General features: G+C 40.5%; 1 protein-coding gene across 2 annotated transcripts; it reads right to left on the reverse strand.

The window, feature by feature from the left end:
- Nucleotides 1-49: 49 nt before the first annotated feature.
- st3gal5 (ST3 beta-galactoside alpha-2,3-sialyltransferase 5) lies at nucleotides 50-14,655 on the reverse strand. Of its 2 annotated transcripts, XM_028416061.1 has the most exons (9): nucleotides 14,554-14,655; nucleotides 13,158-13,259; nucleotides 11,164-11,281; nucleotides 10,628-10,837; nucleotides 8,677-8,813; nucleotides 8,402-8,588; nucleotides 7,814-7,972; nucleotides 6,901-7,184; nucleotides 50-93 (listed from the first exon to the last, which is right to left on the reverse strand). In XM_028416061.1, the coding sequence occupies exons 1-8, from the start codon at nucleotides 14,589-14,591 to the stop codon at nucleotides 6,927-6,929; spliced, it is 1,209 nt and encodes a 402-aa protein (XP_028271862.1). In that variant the 5' UTR covers nucleotides 14,592-14,655; the 3' UTR covers nucleotides 50-93; nucleotides 6,901-6,926. The 2 variants fall into 2 exon arrangements, with proteins under 2 accessions (XP_028271862.1, XP_028271861.1); XM_028416060.1 differs by lacking the exon at nucleotides 50-93 and having other exon boundaries at nucleotides 6,336-7,184.
- Nucleotides 14,656-14,688: the final 33 nt, after the last annotated feature.

Here is a 14,688-nt window from a genome sequence, read left to right on the forward strand (position 1 = left end):
TGAGGTGAGGTGGAGTCGCAATCAATGCCCCGAGGTGCAGAGGTTGAGGGTTTTAGGAAGGAATGTGTGGAGGGATGTCGGCCAGGAGGGGATCTGGAGAGAAGGAAAGACAAGAGAAGCTAGTATTTTGTTCATTTTTTCCAGTGTTGGATTGCTTATTTTATTCATCAAGGACTATTGATCACTTCGGCTGCATTAACATGCTAATTGATGGCACTGAGCAGAGTTTTAGGATTCTTAGGAGGAAGTTACGCTAAAGTTAGGGGGGAAAAAAACCACAAACACACTACAAGGTGTCATTTAGTAACATCACAGTAAGCATACACAGTACTTGCAGATACACCCAACTCAGTCTGTCTACAAGCGACTACAAGCAAAGCTGTGTTTACATCCACACAACAGGTGAGTGTTAGGAACCTGTTCGGCTGTGGCTCGTATTGCAATATAATTAAACCATACTATATCATATATTTAACAGATTCTCTCAGGACAAGTTTAGCAGGTGACAGATGTAATGATCACATTCTCAGGGGAAGGGGGCATGTTCCCACTGTTACATAAAAACACACACACACACACACACACTAGAAGAGCTCAAGAATAAACAGATTAGGTGAGAACACAAGGACACACTCACCTCCATGTGAACCTTGTAAATTAACACTTCGCCCTTACAACATAAATCGCTAGTAATCATATTGTACAGTATCACATCGGCGAAATCAGAATTTTTAAGTGTATTATATTCATGTTAGCACATTAAGAGAGTTTAATAAATACAATGAGATTAAGTGAGGATGTAAAGAAGCAGCCAAATTTAACATATACTGTTGGTGAACTACCAGCTTTAAGCATGAATTAGTAAAACAATGAGTAAACTTTAGTGACCATTTCTAAAAGCAATATTGTGGTTATGTTGTTATATATTGTATATTATTATACATAATATACATAACAAGCCAACGTTGGAAACAGAAAAAACCTGTGGCCTACATGACTATGCATCATGTACAATCTGTACACAGAAATATGACATGACATCGACTCCACTTTCAAGTACCACAGAGAGCCAGTCTCCTGTATGTTGTATTGAATTTTTTTCCTCACTAACCTGTAACCAAAGCAGCCAGGTGAGCCAGAGTCTTTCTATTTTCGGCCGAGCAGCCAGTGATGGTGACCATGCGAATGCTGTTACTGCTGCTACAGCAACACTCTTTGCCTTAACAAGGAGGATGCAGTGATATGCAAATGATGCACATCACAGATTCTGTTACGAGCTGATGTGTAACCTAGCCTAATCTACCAATCAAAGGTCAGACTGTGTTTAAGGAGTGCTCTGATTGGCTGGTTGCAGCAAGACGGTCAGTCTGGCTGACATGATGATCAATGGACATGTTCATGCAAGACCAGACAGATTTAAAAAAAAAAAAGATAGGGGACTAAATTATGAGGATTGGGTATACAAAACCATAGCGTACACATCAACGTGCATCATCTGTAAAAATTACATTTGTCTTAATAGAAATTCATTCATTCCCTAACCAGAGGACTAGTACAAGCCTACAGGCTCAAGATTGGCTCAGTGCGCTCACCTTCGCCTCACTAACCTCTGACCTCTGTGTGGTCAGCTGGAATGAGTTAACCAAGCAAGATAAATGCTGATCAAAAGAACCCTGCAGAACAGAGCGGAAGTTATCTTATTGGCTATCCTATATCCTACTGTTTGTGGAGTATTCTGTTTTATAACATTATGTCAAAGACCATTAACAACATAATCAGGATGTATCCTAATCACTGACACCATCAGATGAGAGAGAGAGCGAAAAACAAAAAAATTGACCTTACAGATGTTGTCATAGGCGGCCTATGATGCACAGATCAGTGTTTTTTTTTCACTTTTGTGTTTTAGTAACATTTTGGGGTACATGTACAAGACCAGCAAGAGTTAATTTGCAGTCTTAACTGCTTATAAAGCCTCATAAGAGTAGTTTAAACATCTATAAACTCATATCACACCGAAATGATATCGCACAAGAAATGTTTTTATGAATGATGATAAAAACATTGTGTAGGATGGTATTTACTGAATGACTCAAGACTCTTTTCCTCTGAGAAGCAGAGCGGCACATGACACCTGCTACAAAGCAGCATGTTGGTGTAGCCTTTAGCACAGAGTGTGTACTGTCCTCTATTGGTTTTTACAGGGAAATGTCCAATCATGTCCTTGCATTCTTCTCTTGGTGGGTGTATTTTTGCCTCAGAGAACATGTGGAGACACCATTAGTGATATCATGTCTGTAAAGATTCTCTCATCCAGGTCATTTTCATTCAAAGGGTTGAAGCCATTCAGCTGGACTTGTAGAGTTTTTGTTGAAGACGTTTCGACGCTCCGTCAAGTTTCCTCGCTTCAACCTTTTGAACATTAGTGATGTTCTGACCCTCAGTGATGTCATACACACCGCAGATCATACAGTCAACTTACACACAGGATTCACATATTTGTAAGAATCCACACATTCCTCACACAACACACCCACCTCCCTGAACATTATCACCTCGTTATCATCCCTCATTCAGGAAACAGATATCTGGGCAAACAGGTAAAAAGTAAAGTTCATCAACATAGACTTAAGCTCCAACTCTACCAACAATCAATAAATTCAACAATATCTTAATGTTGACATAATCTGGGCATATCACTTGTTACAGAAAAAATTAACTCACAAAGCACTGTAGAAAATCTATGCCATCACTATGTAGATAAATTGGAAAGGTGATGCCGGGACACAGAAATCATATCTGCTCAGCAGCAAACGACAGTGCAGGCTCTGTCCTAAAAGATTAGATTTGTAAAGCTGATCTAATTGTCCTGCAATCAACAAAGAATGAACAAAGTGGTCAGAGCACAAAGCTCAAGGGCATGTCACAGAACCCCAGAGGAACCAGAGGAGCCTACGATTACAAGCATTTACAGCTCAAGACTGTCAGATTTAAAGATGGCATTTCAGACCTTGTCGTTATAGATTCTGCTCCAGACAGATAGGTAACTAGTGGCATAGTCAAAAACATTAAACTACATTTTTAATTAGCGTTAATAACTGTTTGAACATATCATATTCTTACAAAACCTGCCACTGTCATTGTCCATTATCCACTGTAACATATCAGTGATTGATCATAAATAATAGAAATAAATAGTTGTTTTTGCTGTAAACAATCTTGACGGGCCAGATAAACATGTGTTTGTTTGTTTGTTTGTTTTGCCTCCACCCATTCAAAACAGAGGGGGGGGGACCTGTAGTAAAGAGGAGGGGGGAAGGGGGCTCAAACAAACAGCCAATGACAATCGCGAGGGTTGATATGTTATCCAATCAGAGACAAGTCACCTTTCACCTCAAAACCTGCACCAGTCCCTTCTTAATCCCATCAATAACTACACCTGTCTGACGTTTGCAACACCTTGCGACCCTTTACCGCGTTTACAAAAATAATACGAGACCGTTTAGGCCACAGCTTCAACACACACACACACACACACACACACACACACACACACACACACACACACAATCTGCAACAATCTGCAACATCTCGCTATCATTAGACTTTAAACTTAACCCAATCATGCATTTAACTCAGCTGGACATTGAACACTATACTGCACCAGTTTAACCCTTCAACGACAGACCCTCTATCTGCGGTTCATACACTATACGAGCGGTGACAGCACAAAGTCACACAGGGACCGTTACAAATACAAAGGATGGAGAGGTTATTGAACAGGCTTCTGACATAGAAATACATTCATGCGGAATTCTCTACATTTACAGAGAGTTTGACTATATTTAGTAATGTAGCCTTTGTATAATTCATCAAACTAATGTAGCGCCGACTCAGTGATAATAATAATTTATTATCTATCTCTAAGACATTGTAGCTACATCAGCCAGGACAAAGTGTTTGCGTCAAAGAACGCGTGTTTTTCAATTGACACAATTAAAATGCCAGACATCTGAATGAGTCTGGTCTTTCTCTCAATATCACCAAGTCTTTTGTCTACATTTGAACATTTTGTATAGCACGGACAACAAAAGTGTGCTGACGTCATTTTCTTTCTTTTAAAATTAAGAAACAAGTAATAACTGAGTTCAGTAAGTTCCCACCTGTTAGCAGCAGCTCTGCCCGGCTCCTGATCCTGACCACGCGTTTCTAGTTGATAAAGAAATACAACTTCCGGTGGCAGATTTCAAAATATAAGTAACGCAACATGCTGCGAGACTTAACCAGTAAATAGCGCAGGTGCAATAATATATTACAGTCAGAACATTGTAAAATGTAAACTTACAAACTATTTAACCGCGTTCCGACTATTCTCTTTAAAAAGAAGTTTAGGTACTTAACACTTATTTTGAAGGCAGAACCTTTGTGTTTCCGGTTAAGAGTGATTCTCGTATACGACTCAAACCGCGTCCTCACTGATGAACGGGCCGTGTGCAGTCGCTGCTCTTCTCCAAAACAACACGTTCACGCGATATATGACTTAAGTGTAACGTCAGTAGGTGGAATTGACGCGTGAATATTGAACCACTTTATCAAATGTCTCGAAAATGGGATCATTCATACACAGCTACGTTTCAGTGACATCTAGTGGTGAAATAGGAGACAGCAAAACAATGTCTTAATTACAGTTTTTTTTCAAATGCCTACACACTAAAATTAAAACTTTCCCACAATTAACAAAACCTAACACTCAAGGAACAAAACACAGGCCTAGATTTGCACAACTGTAAGCACTTTGTAAGCTTCACACTTTTTGCAAAACACTAAACACACTTGTATGCATTTGACACCCCATGAACCAAGTGGTTAACCACAGCCACCAGGTGTGCACACACAGGGTGGCTGGATGCAGAAGTCCTGCATAGGTTCATATACATTGATGAGGCTTCAACCTGACACAGTGAGAACAAGGGGCACAGGGCTATTGTCAATGTACCAGGGCAACGTGGGGGTAACCTTACCCTTTGTGCTGCCATTACACAGAATGGGGTCCTCCACCGCCATGCCAACTTGGGTCCTTACAACACTGACCTCATTCTTACATTTTTAGACAGATTACAAAAATATCATCACAGCAGCAAACCAAAGAGACCAGAATGTAGCTTCCATCGTTCCGCTCGGGTCCAAAACTGCTTTCATCAACACCCACAATTTACAGGTCAATACCTTCCACCATACTCCCCCTTCCTAAACCCCCTCGAGGAGTTTTTTTCAGCATGGCAGTGGAAGGTTCATGCTCTTTAACAATATCTCAAAAAAGAGAAAAAAAATCATAAGAAAGGCCAAAAGTGTTAAAGATTGAGCACAGCAGTGTGTAAGAGGTTCAAACAGAATCTGATGTTATGAACCATGTGTGTGCCATATGGTACCAAAATGGGCTTTTGGTAAATGATTGTACAGTTTTGAATTGCAAAAGATCTGACATGTTCTGCTACTTGTGTGAATCGTGTGTAGGGTTTGGACAAAATGAGCCTTGTTTCTAAAACTGTGCCTAAGCAATCGTAAACAAACTGTAAGTGATTAGTGTAACCAGGGTTTGTGTGAACGATGTACACATGAGACTGATTGGTTGGTTGGTCAGTATAACAGCACTGACAATAATAACGATGACACTCCTTGAGTGGTTTAAACCAGTCGCATGATTCATCCAGGGGCCCAAAACCAGATCGATAGAGACAAGTTTGAAGGTTGTTTCGGAGCATCGGTTCCATACGGTCATCAGTAGTGCGAGCCATGATATAACCTGTGTTCAGCAGTCACCTCTGCTGTGTAGGTTTACTTGCAGAGTCTAACAAGTTGTTGGACTCCTGCCATTATGACAGCCCACATTTGCTGGGAAGCGTGTAACTGGTAATATTTAACCCCGAGTGTCCTGGACTCTGTGCACACTAGGGTTGGGCGATATTGGCAAAAAAATGTATCAGATGTTCTTATCTTAAGGTCACAGAGCAGTGCATATCAACATTAAAATTAAACAGGACAAATAAGTTCAGAAAAGTCACATCAGTGATTATTGAGTTAAAAAATGTGTGTAATCTGTAAATGAACCTGTGACTGGAATATGTCCCACACTAGAGCATGTTTTCACTCAGACTGTAGAACAGCAGCAGAAAAAACAAACAAACAAACCGGACAATTCCACATTTAAATGTATCCTTTGATCCGAGCAAGCATTAAGTTACTATGACAACAACCAACGCTTGGCGTGCGTGCCACTATATACTACAGCTGAGGTCAGCTGTGAACGTTTTACGGACAGAACTCAACTAAGAATAAAGTATAAAAATGTCTTAACTCATGACGATGAAGATTATTATATTATTGTTGTTGTGGTAAATAAGACTTCTTCACTCAATATTTGTTTGGGGTTTGTCATCTCACCAGAACAACATTTTATCAGCAGTAGCAGATGAGAAGCTCAAGAAATAAAGTATTATAACAAGTGTGTCTGCGTGAAAATAAACATTTAAAAAACAGTGATGTAGACTTAAAAACAATAAATAACATGTTTCATTTGTACAGTATTGTTCATAGACCTGCTACTTTTCTAAGATGTCTACAGTATAAGTGACAGCTGTAAAAAATGTACATATAGTATTATCTACATGGAGTCATAAATAATAGTCCATCAAGTCAATGGGCGAAAGACACGGGTACGCCTTGCACAGGGGGTCAGTCTCAGTCAGTAGAAACGTTAAACTGAATTTTGATCGATTGTTAAAAAAGGCCTTTAAAACTGTGGAAGATACATAAAGTGTGAAATACTGGAGAAATACAAATCTGCAACGCAGATATGGATTAAAATCATTAAAAACTATAGCTAATACTCTACGTCTTTACTTCTTTGTAGCCAAACTCCTCAGGGGTCAGCTGGAGCAGAACGAACAGTGAATCCCCCCCGTCAGGTCGGTGATGGTTCCTTCCTTGACCAGGCTTTGCAGGAGTTGAGTCTCTTTGTCCACATCGTGCATCTTCTGCTGCCGCATGGCGCTCATTGGCAAGTGGTCATAGTAGTGGAGCGGGGCTCCCTGCTGAGAGAGGTTGTAGCCAAAGCCTGCCAAGCTGACCTCGTCACACAGCAGACTGGCTAAATTCAGTGCAGAAACACCCAGCGTCGGCACGTTCTGCAGACAAACACACAATTGTAAGTTTTTTTTATCCTGGTGAAACAGACAGCCATCAGTAATATTATCATTCCTGTATCTTTGACGTGAAAAAATAATAAATAATAATATAAAACTAAAAGTAAACTACATTTAAAGGAAAACAAACAAACAAAAAAGAAACGCTCTCACACTCACGCATGCCAAGCCAACAGCCGGTGGTTATTATTAAACATAAAGCCATGTTCACCAATCAAAACACATAAATAAATCTACACTGACAAACAAAAAGAGCATTACTGTGGATTTATGCAGCATATTCTGAAGCCTCTGTTAGTCCGTATTATGGAGAAGTAACTTTACATTTGCTGTATGCGTAAACATGTTGAAAATCATGGTTACAAGGTCAACGCCAGTCCTATTTCATTCAAAATGACTGTTTTCACTTGCAACAAAAGGTTTGTTTTTAGTGACCTACAGCTGTGTTGTGTGTGTGGATAAGGGGCAAAAAAACACAGAAAAATTAGGAATATCAGTATTGCAATAACCAAAACATAACACAAGGGGGAGCCAATGCTTCACAGCCAATGCCGGGCCCACCTACAGTGCATCATGCGCATCAACGCATGAAAAGGACAAGTGTCTATTACCTGGTCCCAGCCCCACAGGTGTGCTTTGGGTGGGGGATACTTCAAGAGGTCTAATGATGTCTCCTTGATCACATGTGGGTTGAGAAGTCTGAACCTGGAGGGCTCAAGAGGGATCTGATCTGGTACGTTCTGCCAGAAGAAGAGCCAGTCCCACAGAGGCTGAAACACAAAGTGCTTTGTTTGTACAGCAGTTTGTCAAAGCTGCAGGTTGTCTCGATGTGGGATAAGACTAATTATACTGTCATGTAGGAAGAAAGAACAAGGGGACGTAAAAGAGGGAAGAGACTACATGATGCTAAGGGCACATGACAACAAATGCTGTGATATTTTATCTAAAAGAAAGACTGAAAATATGCAAATTCCATGTAGCTACTATTTATCATGGGAATTCATCAGTGTAGTATCACATTATAATCAAGGGTGAAATTCCTAAACAGGCTCTGTTGTTTTGCTTTTGGCTGGTCACTTCCAGGAAATCTTACTAGCTCTGTTTTATTACTGGAACTTAATCCATCTGCAGGAGTATTACATTTAGTATTAAGTTTTTATGAAGCAACAAACTGTGTACAGTAGACAAACCCTACTCACCACAGCGAGCTTGTTGATCATGGCAGAGGTCCAGCTGATGTCTACCCGTTTATACACCACAGCTACAAACAGTGTGTGTGGGTCGGTGTCCTCCCAGTGTATTGGTGTGCCCTCTGGATAGCTCATCCTGATGCTGGTACGGTTTCCAACGTCGACACTGAACTCTCCCAGGGGACCTCTGTTCAACCTGAAGGAGGCAAATTAATTGTAAACAAATACAGCCTACATTATTTATGCATGCGTCAAGGACCGATACACTTCTATGTAATTCTAACCTGATGATGGTGTCGAAACGATCAATCAATCGTCCCAGCTCCAGTCCTTTAAGAATGCCTCCATTTCCCATGACCACACAGCGGCGACATCCATCTGATGTCTTCTCTGGCTGGGTTGCGAAGTCAGAGGCTGGGAGCTTTCAAGGCAAATTCAGATACTGATTAACCTGTTGATTGTGATCCGGGATTTTTATTTTATTTGCTTGTTTGGGTGAGCTGCGCTGGTGCACTTTTGGCCCAGTTGTTTTCTTCTGGTGCATGTTTTGTATTCCAGGAGCCTGCGTGCCCTGAGGTGGTTTTATTTTGTCCTTATTGTTTCCTTTTGTGGTTAAAGGTAGGGTAGGAGATTTCCTTCTGATGCACTTTTTGTTAAATTAGTGTAACTTCTCTTTACAATCAGATAGCAACCGATTAGTTCAGCAGTTTCGCATTAAAACGAAGAATATGAATCATCTGTGGAAGCTATAAAACGCTAAAAACATCAGCCAATCCTACGAGGCGCCCCTGCACATATAGTTGGCTGGTTGTCACTCTCTTCCTGCTCTGCGCGCACCAGAGAGGTACGTGCATGATGGCCGAGGTCACAGACTGGTTGGGAGGCGTGGTTTCGGGGTGAGCTCCGAGAGAAAGGGGCGTGTGTTTACTTCCACAATCTGGCTGACTCTCACTGAGTTTTCAAAATCTCCTACCCTACCTTTAAACAAGTAAATAAGTTACGTTAAAACCAATACGATCTGGTTTGTATTACTTCCCTCTTCCCTAGCTGAGCTGGGTCGTAATACAGTATCATTACATTAATGCTCAGTTCAGAAATATACACATTTGTTTTTTTTCTCTGGGATGCAGATTGTAGAAATTGTCCTTTAACACACAAACTATAAGCAGCTTGAAGCTTTTTGCAGCATCTCTAATATAACAAAACAGCACTTTGCATTCTATTTCCATGGAAATAGAAAAACTGAACTCATTTCATCAACTCATCACACTAATTGACTCGATAGATAAGAGGGCGTGTACTCTTCCCTACAATACGGCTTGTGATTCCTTTTCCTTCAAAAATGTTACCAAGTGGTGAAGTTTGTTCTGTCAACAAGACCTTCCTCTCTGTGGAAAGGTGTTTCGAAATACTTTAATAATCCCATCAGGGACATTGCTAAAGCTGGATCCATACTCCGCGAGACAAAGAGCGGAGAACACGCTCCACGGGTGGTAAGAGATAAAAAAAAAAAAAGGTCTTTTCCGCACGGAGGTACCATACTCCGCGAGACGTGTGTGTGCGCCCACTGCAGCGCACGTCAGACACCAAACAGGAACAACATCACACACAGCCTGTTTATACACCTACCTATATACCCGGAGAGGCTCTTGTGCTTCTCCACATTCATCACGCCCACAATAAATTCCGACCAATCACAGCATGGTTACCGCACAGCCTTGAAAGACAAAGTTCGGCCCAGACCCTGTGCACAGGAGTGCGGATCAGCGGGCGGTCAGAGACAAAAAATGACGTCATTTTGTGGGCGTAACGTCTGCACGGGGGAAAAAGTTCTTTGTCTCGCAGAGTATGGATCCAGCTTAAGGCTGCCCAGCAAAGAGCGCCACACACCAGTGAGCGCACTGGAGGCAATGCGGGTAAAGGGCCTTGCCCAAGGACACACAACGACTGCATATTACTTCTACAGGATGATGTAACAACACCAAGAAGATAAGAAAACTTGACAGCCAACGCTGTGTGTATGCTAGTAACATCACTGAAGAGCAAATGCTGCATGTGTCTAATATTACAGTTAATCTCATTGTTGTTGGTTATATCCAAAATAATATTGCGACAAATACCGGAAATGGCTTGATGTTCTGAGTGCTAAATGAATATTTCACTGTCTCTATACAAGCATCACACAATGTTTAGAATATGCTGAATATAACAGAATGACAAAGAAGATGTATTTACCAGCTTTAGAAGCTCCTCTACTTGGCGCTCAAGACCTTTGAAGCCAAATGGTGGTGGATACAGGGAAAGGTTGTGTGGGAGTGTGTCGTCCTTCTGCAGGAACGGCTTCATCATGTGGCTTGAAGCAGGTAGCTGAGCTAACAAGCCCCGCCTAGTCCTGCCGGGATGACAGGGACCTTCCAGGACTTTGTGAACATGTTCATGCACAAGCTGTAGGCAAAGCAAACATTGGTAAGAAAGTCAATATTTACAGACATGTGAGGCTGAACTTAACCTTTACAATATGGTGCAACACTTGCTATAAGATGCATGGTGTCATCAGCTGGTAAACAGGGGTGTCAATACAACACATCTCTAGAAAGACAGACAAGACAGCTAGCCTGCCTTGTAAACTGTAACACTTGTCATCGTGCTAAATGGCAGCTGTCAATTACTCCAAGTTTGAGAATGGTTGATGATTTAAGTTTACCATTACTGTCAACTTCTTGGTCATTTCAGAATACAGACAAGTTTCAGTATTGATATACAGAACACACCTTCTTATGTGCAGGGCTGACGACCATCTCAACAGGTTTGTTTGTCCCTGTCTCAGGCGCAGGCAGAGAGACCATCACTAACCACAGCAAGCCTAAAACAACAACCAGTACAACACCCCTGCATCACACACACGCACACACACACACCAACCATTCCGTTAAGTCATTTATAGGAGGAAATCACTTGCAAACTGACAGCAGAAACAAAAATATAACACTGAAACAAACCGTTTCCTGAACAGGCTTAATCTACGCAAACAATGTTCTGTTGTTTATAGAATGAACTACAGGTTGAACAATGCTTTTCATCTGTACCACACACACACACACACACATATATATATATATATATATATATATATATATATATATATATATATATATATATATATATATATATATATATATATATATGTGTGTGTCTATCAGTAACTGCTGAGAATAGACTTGAATGTTCCCTTTAATGAGAAAGATGTCCACAGAAATGCCACAGACCTAAAATGCTTCAGAGAAACCAGTGAGCCTGGTTTCTCTGAAAACTGTTTCTCTGAAAACTGTAGCAGTTAGCTGTGTTACTGCAGTGGCTGAGAATGTGCGCGGTGTATGGCTGGGCAATGATCACCCTGTGTTTTTACCCTTAACCCCTGAAAGAGGACATTTAACGGAATAATACTCAGACTAAGAGAAGGGCTGCACTATAACCACTATGTCTGACAGATAACACTTTTATTATGATTTAAATAACTCACATAATTTGCATTGTATAAAAACATGTGTTCACATCCTGAAGTTCCTCAACTTGACTGTATATTAGCAGAAAATGTACACAAGGACATAATATTGAAAACACATACAGTGCAGAATACATAATACTGTCTGCATTTAAAGTGATGGCTGATGGTATATTAGCACCATATGATTAGCTATATTTGGCATTTGGCACACAAACCAAGGAATAATCAGAATGTTTCAATGCATTTAGCTGTACCTGCATAAGCAGCATGCTAAAAATTGGGCTTACTGGTACATTTAATTTCTTTTATTTAACAACAATGATTTACGTCTTTCTGGCTGTGCTACACAAAACAAATGACACCTCTGAGTTCTCCATACTTCTAGCTGTGATTGTGCTGTTTCCTTAGAGGTTCTGAATTTTGTAACAGTTGTACACAGTATAACACAAGTTGTGCAGAACATTGATACACATTTAATCCCAGTGCAAAACAGCAACGCCACAGAGAAGATGGGCTGTGAAGAGGCTGACTAACACGTTTTGACAAACATACTCTTTGGAAGTATCTTGTCATTATTCTTGAACCAACAGATGGAGAGTGTTATGGGTATATGAATCTTGGTGTCATGGAAGAAAGAAGGTCTTCCCAGACATCCGGAGGACCAGCAGTTTACATTCAAAAGCTCGATGCAGAGTTCCTTGAAGATGTTTTGCTTCTCCTCTGAGCAGCTTCATCAGTTTTAGTGTTTGGTAGTGCTGATGAAGCTGCTGTAACAGACTAATCTCCCCTGCTTTCATTTTAATCAATTTGTGCAAAACAGGATGTTAGATAAGAATAATGCGCTCTTTCCGCTTCTGTTTATCTGTAATCATCCTCCTGTCTTTCATGACCATATTTTATGCTCTGTCTTTGTGAAGTTTTTCTACTGGTGTGAAGCAACTTTTTAGTTCATCACGAGGTTTTAGCAAGTGATATTTTTGCTGAACAAACAGGTTACATTCCTTGATCACCATCAAGGTGAACTTTTTCAGCTGTCGGTAATGGCAGGTAATTTCCCTGAGGGACCTTCCCAAAGGGATTCATAAAGTATATTCTATTCTAGCTGTGCATTTTTCTTATGTTTTACAAAGTCACTTGAAAGCCACAAGCCCACACACAACATACATAGGAATTTCAGTATGAGTGAGTGAGGCAGATTTCTATCTATCCATCTACCCAGAGAACAGTACACTCTTTTGTAGCGTGCTGTGTCAACGTTACCTGTGAGTACTGAAGCGCATAGGGAGCCTCATGTTGTTCGTGCAAGATTTCAGGAAATCCTCTGGTGAAGCCTGAAGCACCCAGGCCCTCAGGAGCCTTCTCCTGGATACAAAGAGGGATAGTCAGACACTATCAATAGAAGTCACCTGATCATTAGCCACATTAGTGAATAATGTCATGAGGGAGACATATGGAAGACAGCAACTTAATTAATTCTGTAAAATCACAGACAGCAATAATATAATGCCTACAAAAAGGGGCTATATTATAAAATATTATAATGTTTGCAGTTATTATTGACGCTTTCCACGCATGTCCTGAATGAGCTGAATCTGAATAGTTTGAATCGGCCCCTGCATTCTGAAGATACGCTGAGCCAAAAAACGTACAGAATAATAATAATAATAATAATAATAATAATAATAATAATAATAAAGAAAAGAAGAACAAGAGTTTGGTTGCTGGGCAACCAAACTAATAAAAAACATAAAAACTACAGTTGTTAAGTATTTATGTCTCAAAAATATAAACTAATAGAAGTTTTTTTTTTTTAAAAAAGGATGGCATATCGTTGTTTTTGCGTTATAAATTATTGTATTAACCCTTTAAATTCCAAACATGGTGGCTATAAGTGTTACACTGTAAAGTTAAGGCAAAATAATAATAATAATAATAATAATAATAAAGACGTAGAAGAACAAGTAAATATCAGCGTAATGATAAGCTAACTAGCTTTTACTAACCAACAACTTAGCGTCATTAAGAGACTTCCACGCTCACTATAGCAATACAAAAATTCACTTAACAGGCGGTTACGTACTGCGTCATAAATGTTACTCATTGTTACTGCGGAATGTTTTTTGCTAGTCCGCTACAGCAGCCCTTAGCAAACATCTTAAATTTCTTGGGACCCCTCGCAGACTGCCAAAGCGTGGAACTAGAGGCGAAGCCTTTCAGAGTCCTTAGGACCTTGTTACACTGATGCCTGGAACGTCCTTAGAGAACTCCTGGTGAACAGTATTTTTCTTTGTAACACAGGTTAACTTGCATATTGTTGCTCGCATGCCATGTCTTTCACAGTATGGCCTAGTAATACAGAACACGTATCGGGAGGTGGGATTCGGAACGACTCGGTCCAAATCCCGAAGCTACCAATGATGGTATAAAACTTCATAGCAAGCACAAAGACTTCTTATTTGTCTTAAGCTCTGCTGTTTGATCGGTAGGTATGATGTGGACGCAGTGGCGAAGAGGGAACCGTTAGCTGTTTTATTACCTTAGCGGTCACGGTGGTTAATCCACTACCTAAACTAACCGCAGTTTACTCCAATTAGGAATCAACTACATACTCTAAACCACAATATGGTAGTTAGAATTTGCACACCTGTTTACTTACCTTTTCCTAAACAGCCATAATCCGTGTTGGTAGTACATAAACGACCAGTTATAAACGCCGTATCCCGCAGCAGTCCATCCCTTCTCGTTCAGCCTCCTGTGACTCCAGCCAGCCAATCAGCGGCCGCGGAATTCT

This window comes from Parambassis ranga, chromosome 10, assembly GCF_900634625.1.
Source record: "Parambassis ranga chromosome 10, fParRan2.1, whole genome shotgun sequence".
Taxonomy (NCBI): domain Eukaryota; kingdom Metazoa; phylum Chordata; class Actinopteri; family Ambassidae; genus Parambassis; species Parambassis ranga.

What these genes read in the sequence shown, in the direction of transcription:
- st3gal5 (XM_028416061.1), bottom strand. Translation starts at nt 14,591, where the DNA reads ATGTACTACCAACACGGATTATGGCTGTTTAGGAAAAG. An exon ending in ATGCGCTTCAGTACTCACAG is followed by an intron (nt 11,282 to 13,157) that starts GTAACGTTGACA and finishes TGTGTGATGCAG; the next exon opens with GGGTGTTGTACTGGTTGTTG. An exon ending in TGATCAACAAGCTCGCTGTG is followed by an intron (nt 7,973 to 8,401) that starts GTGAGTAGGGTT and finishes TTTGTGTTTCAG; the next exon opens with CCTCTGTGGGACTGGCTCTT.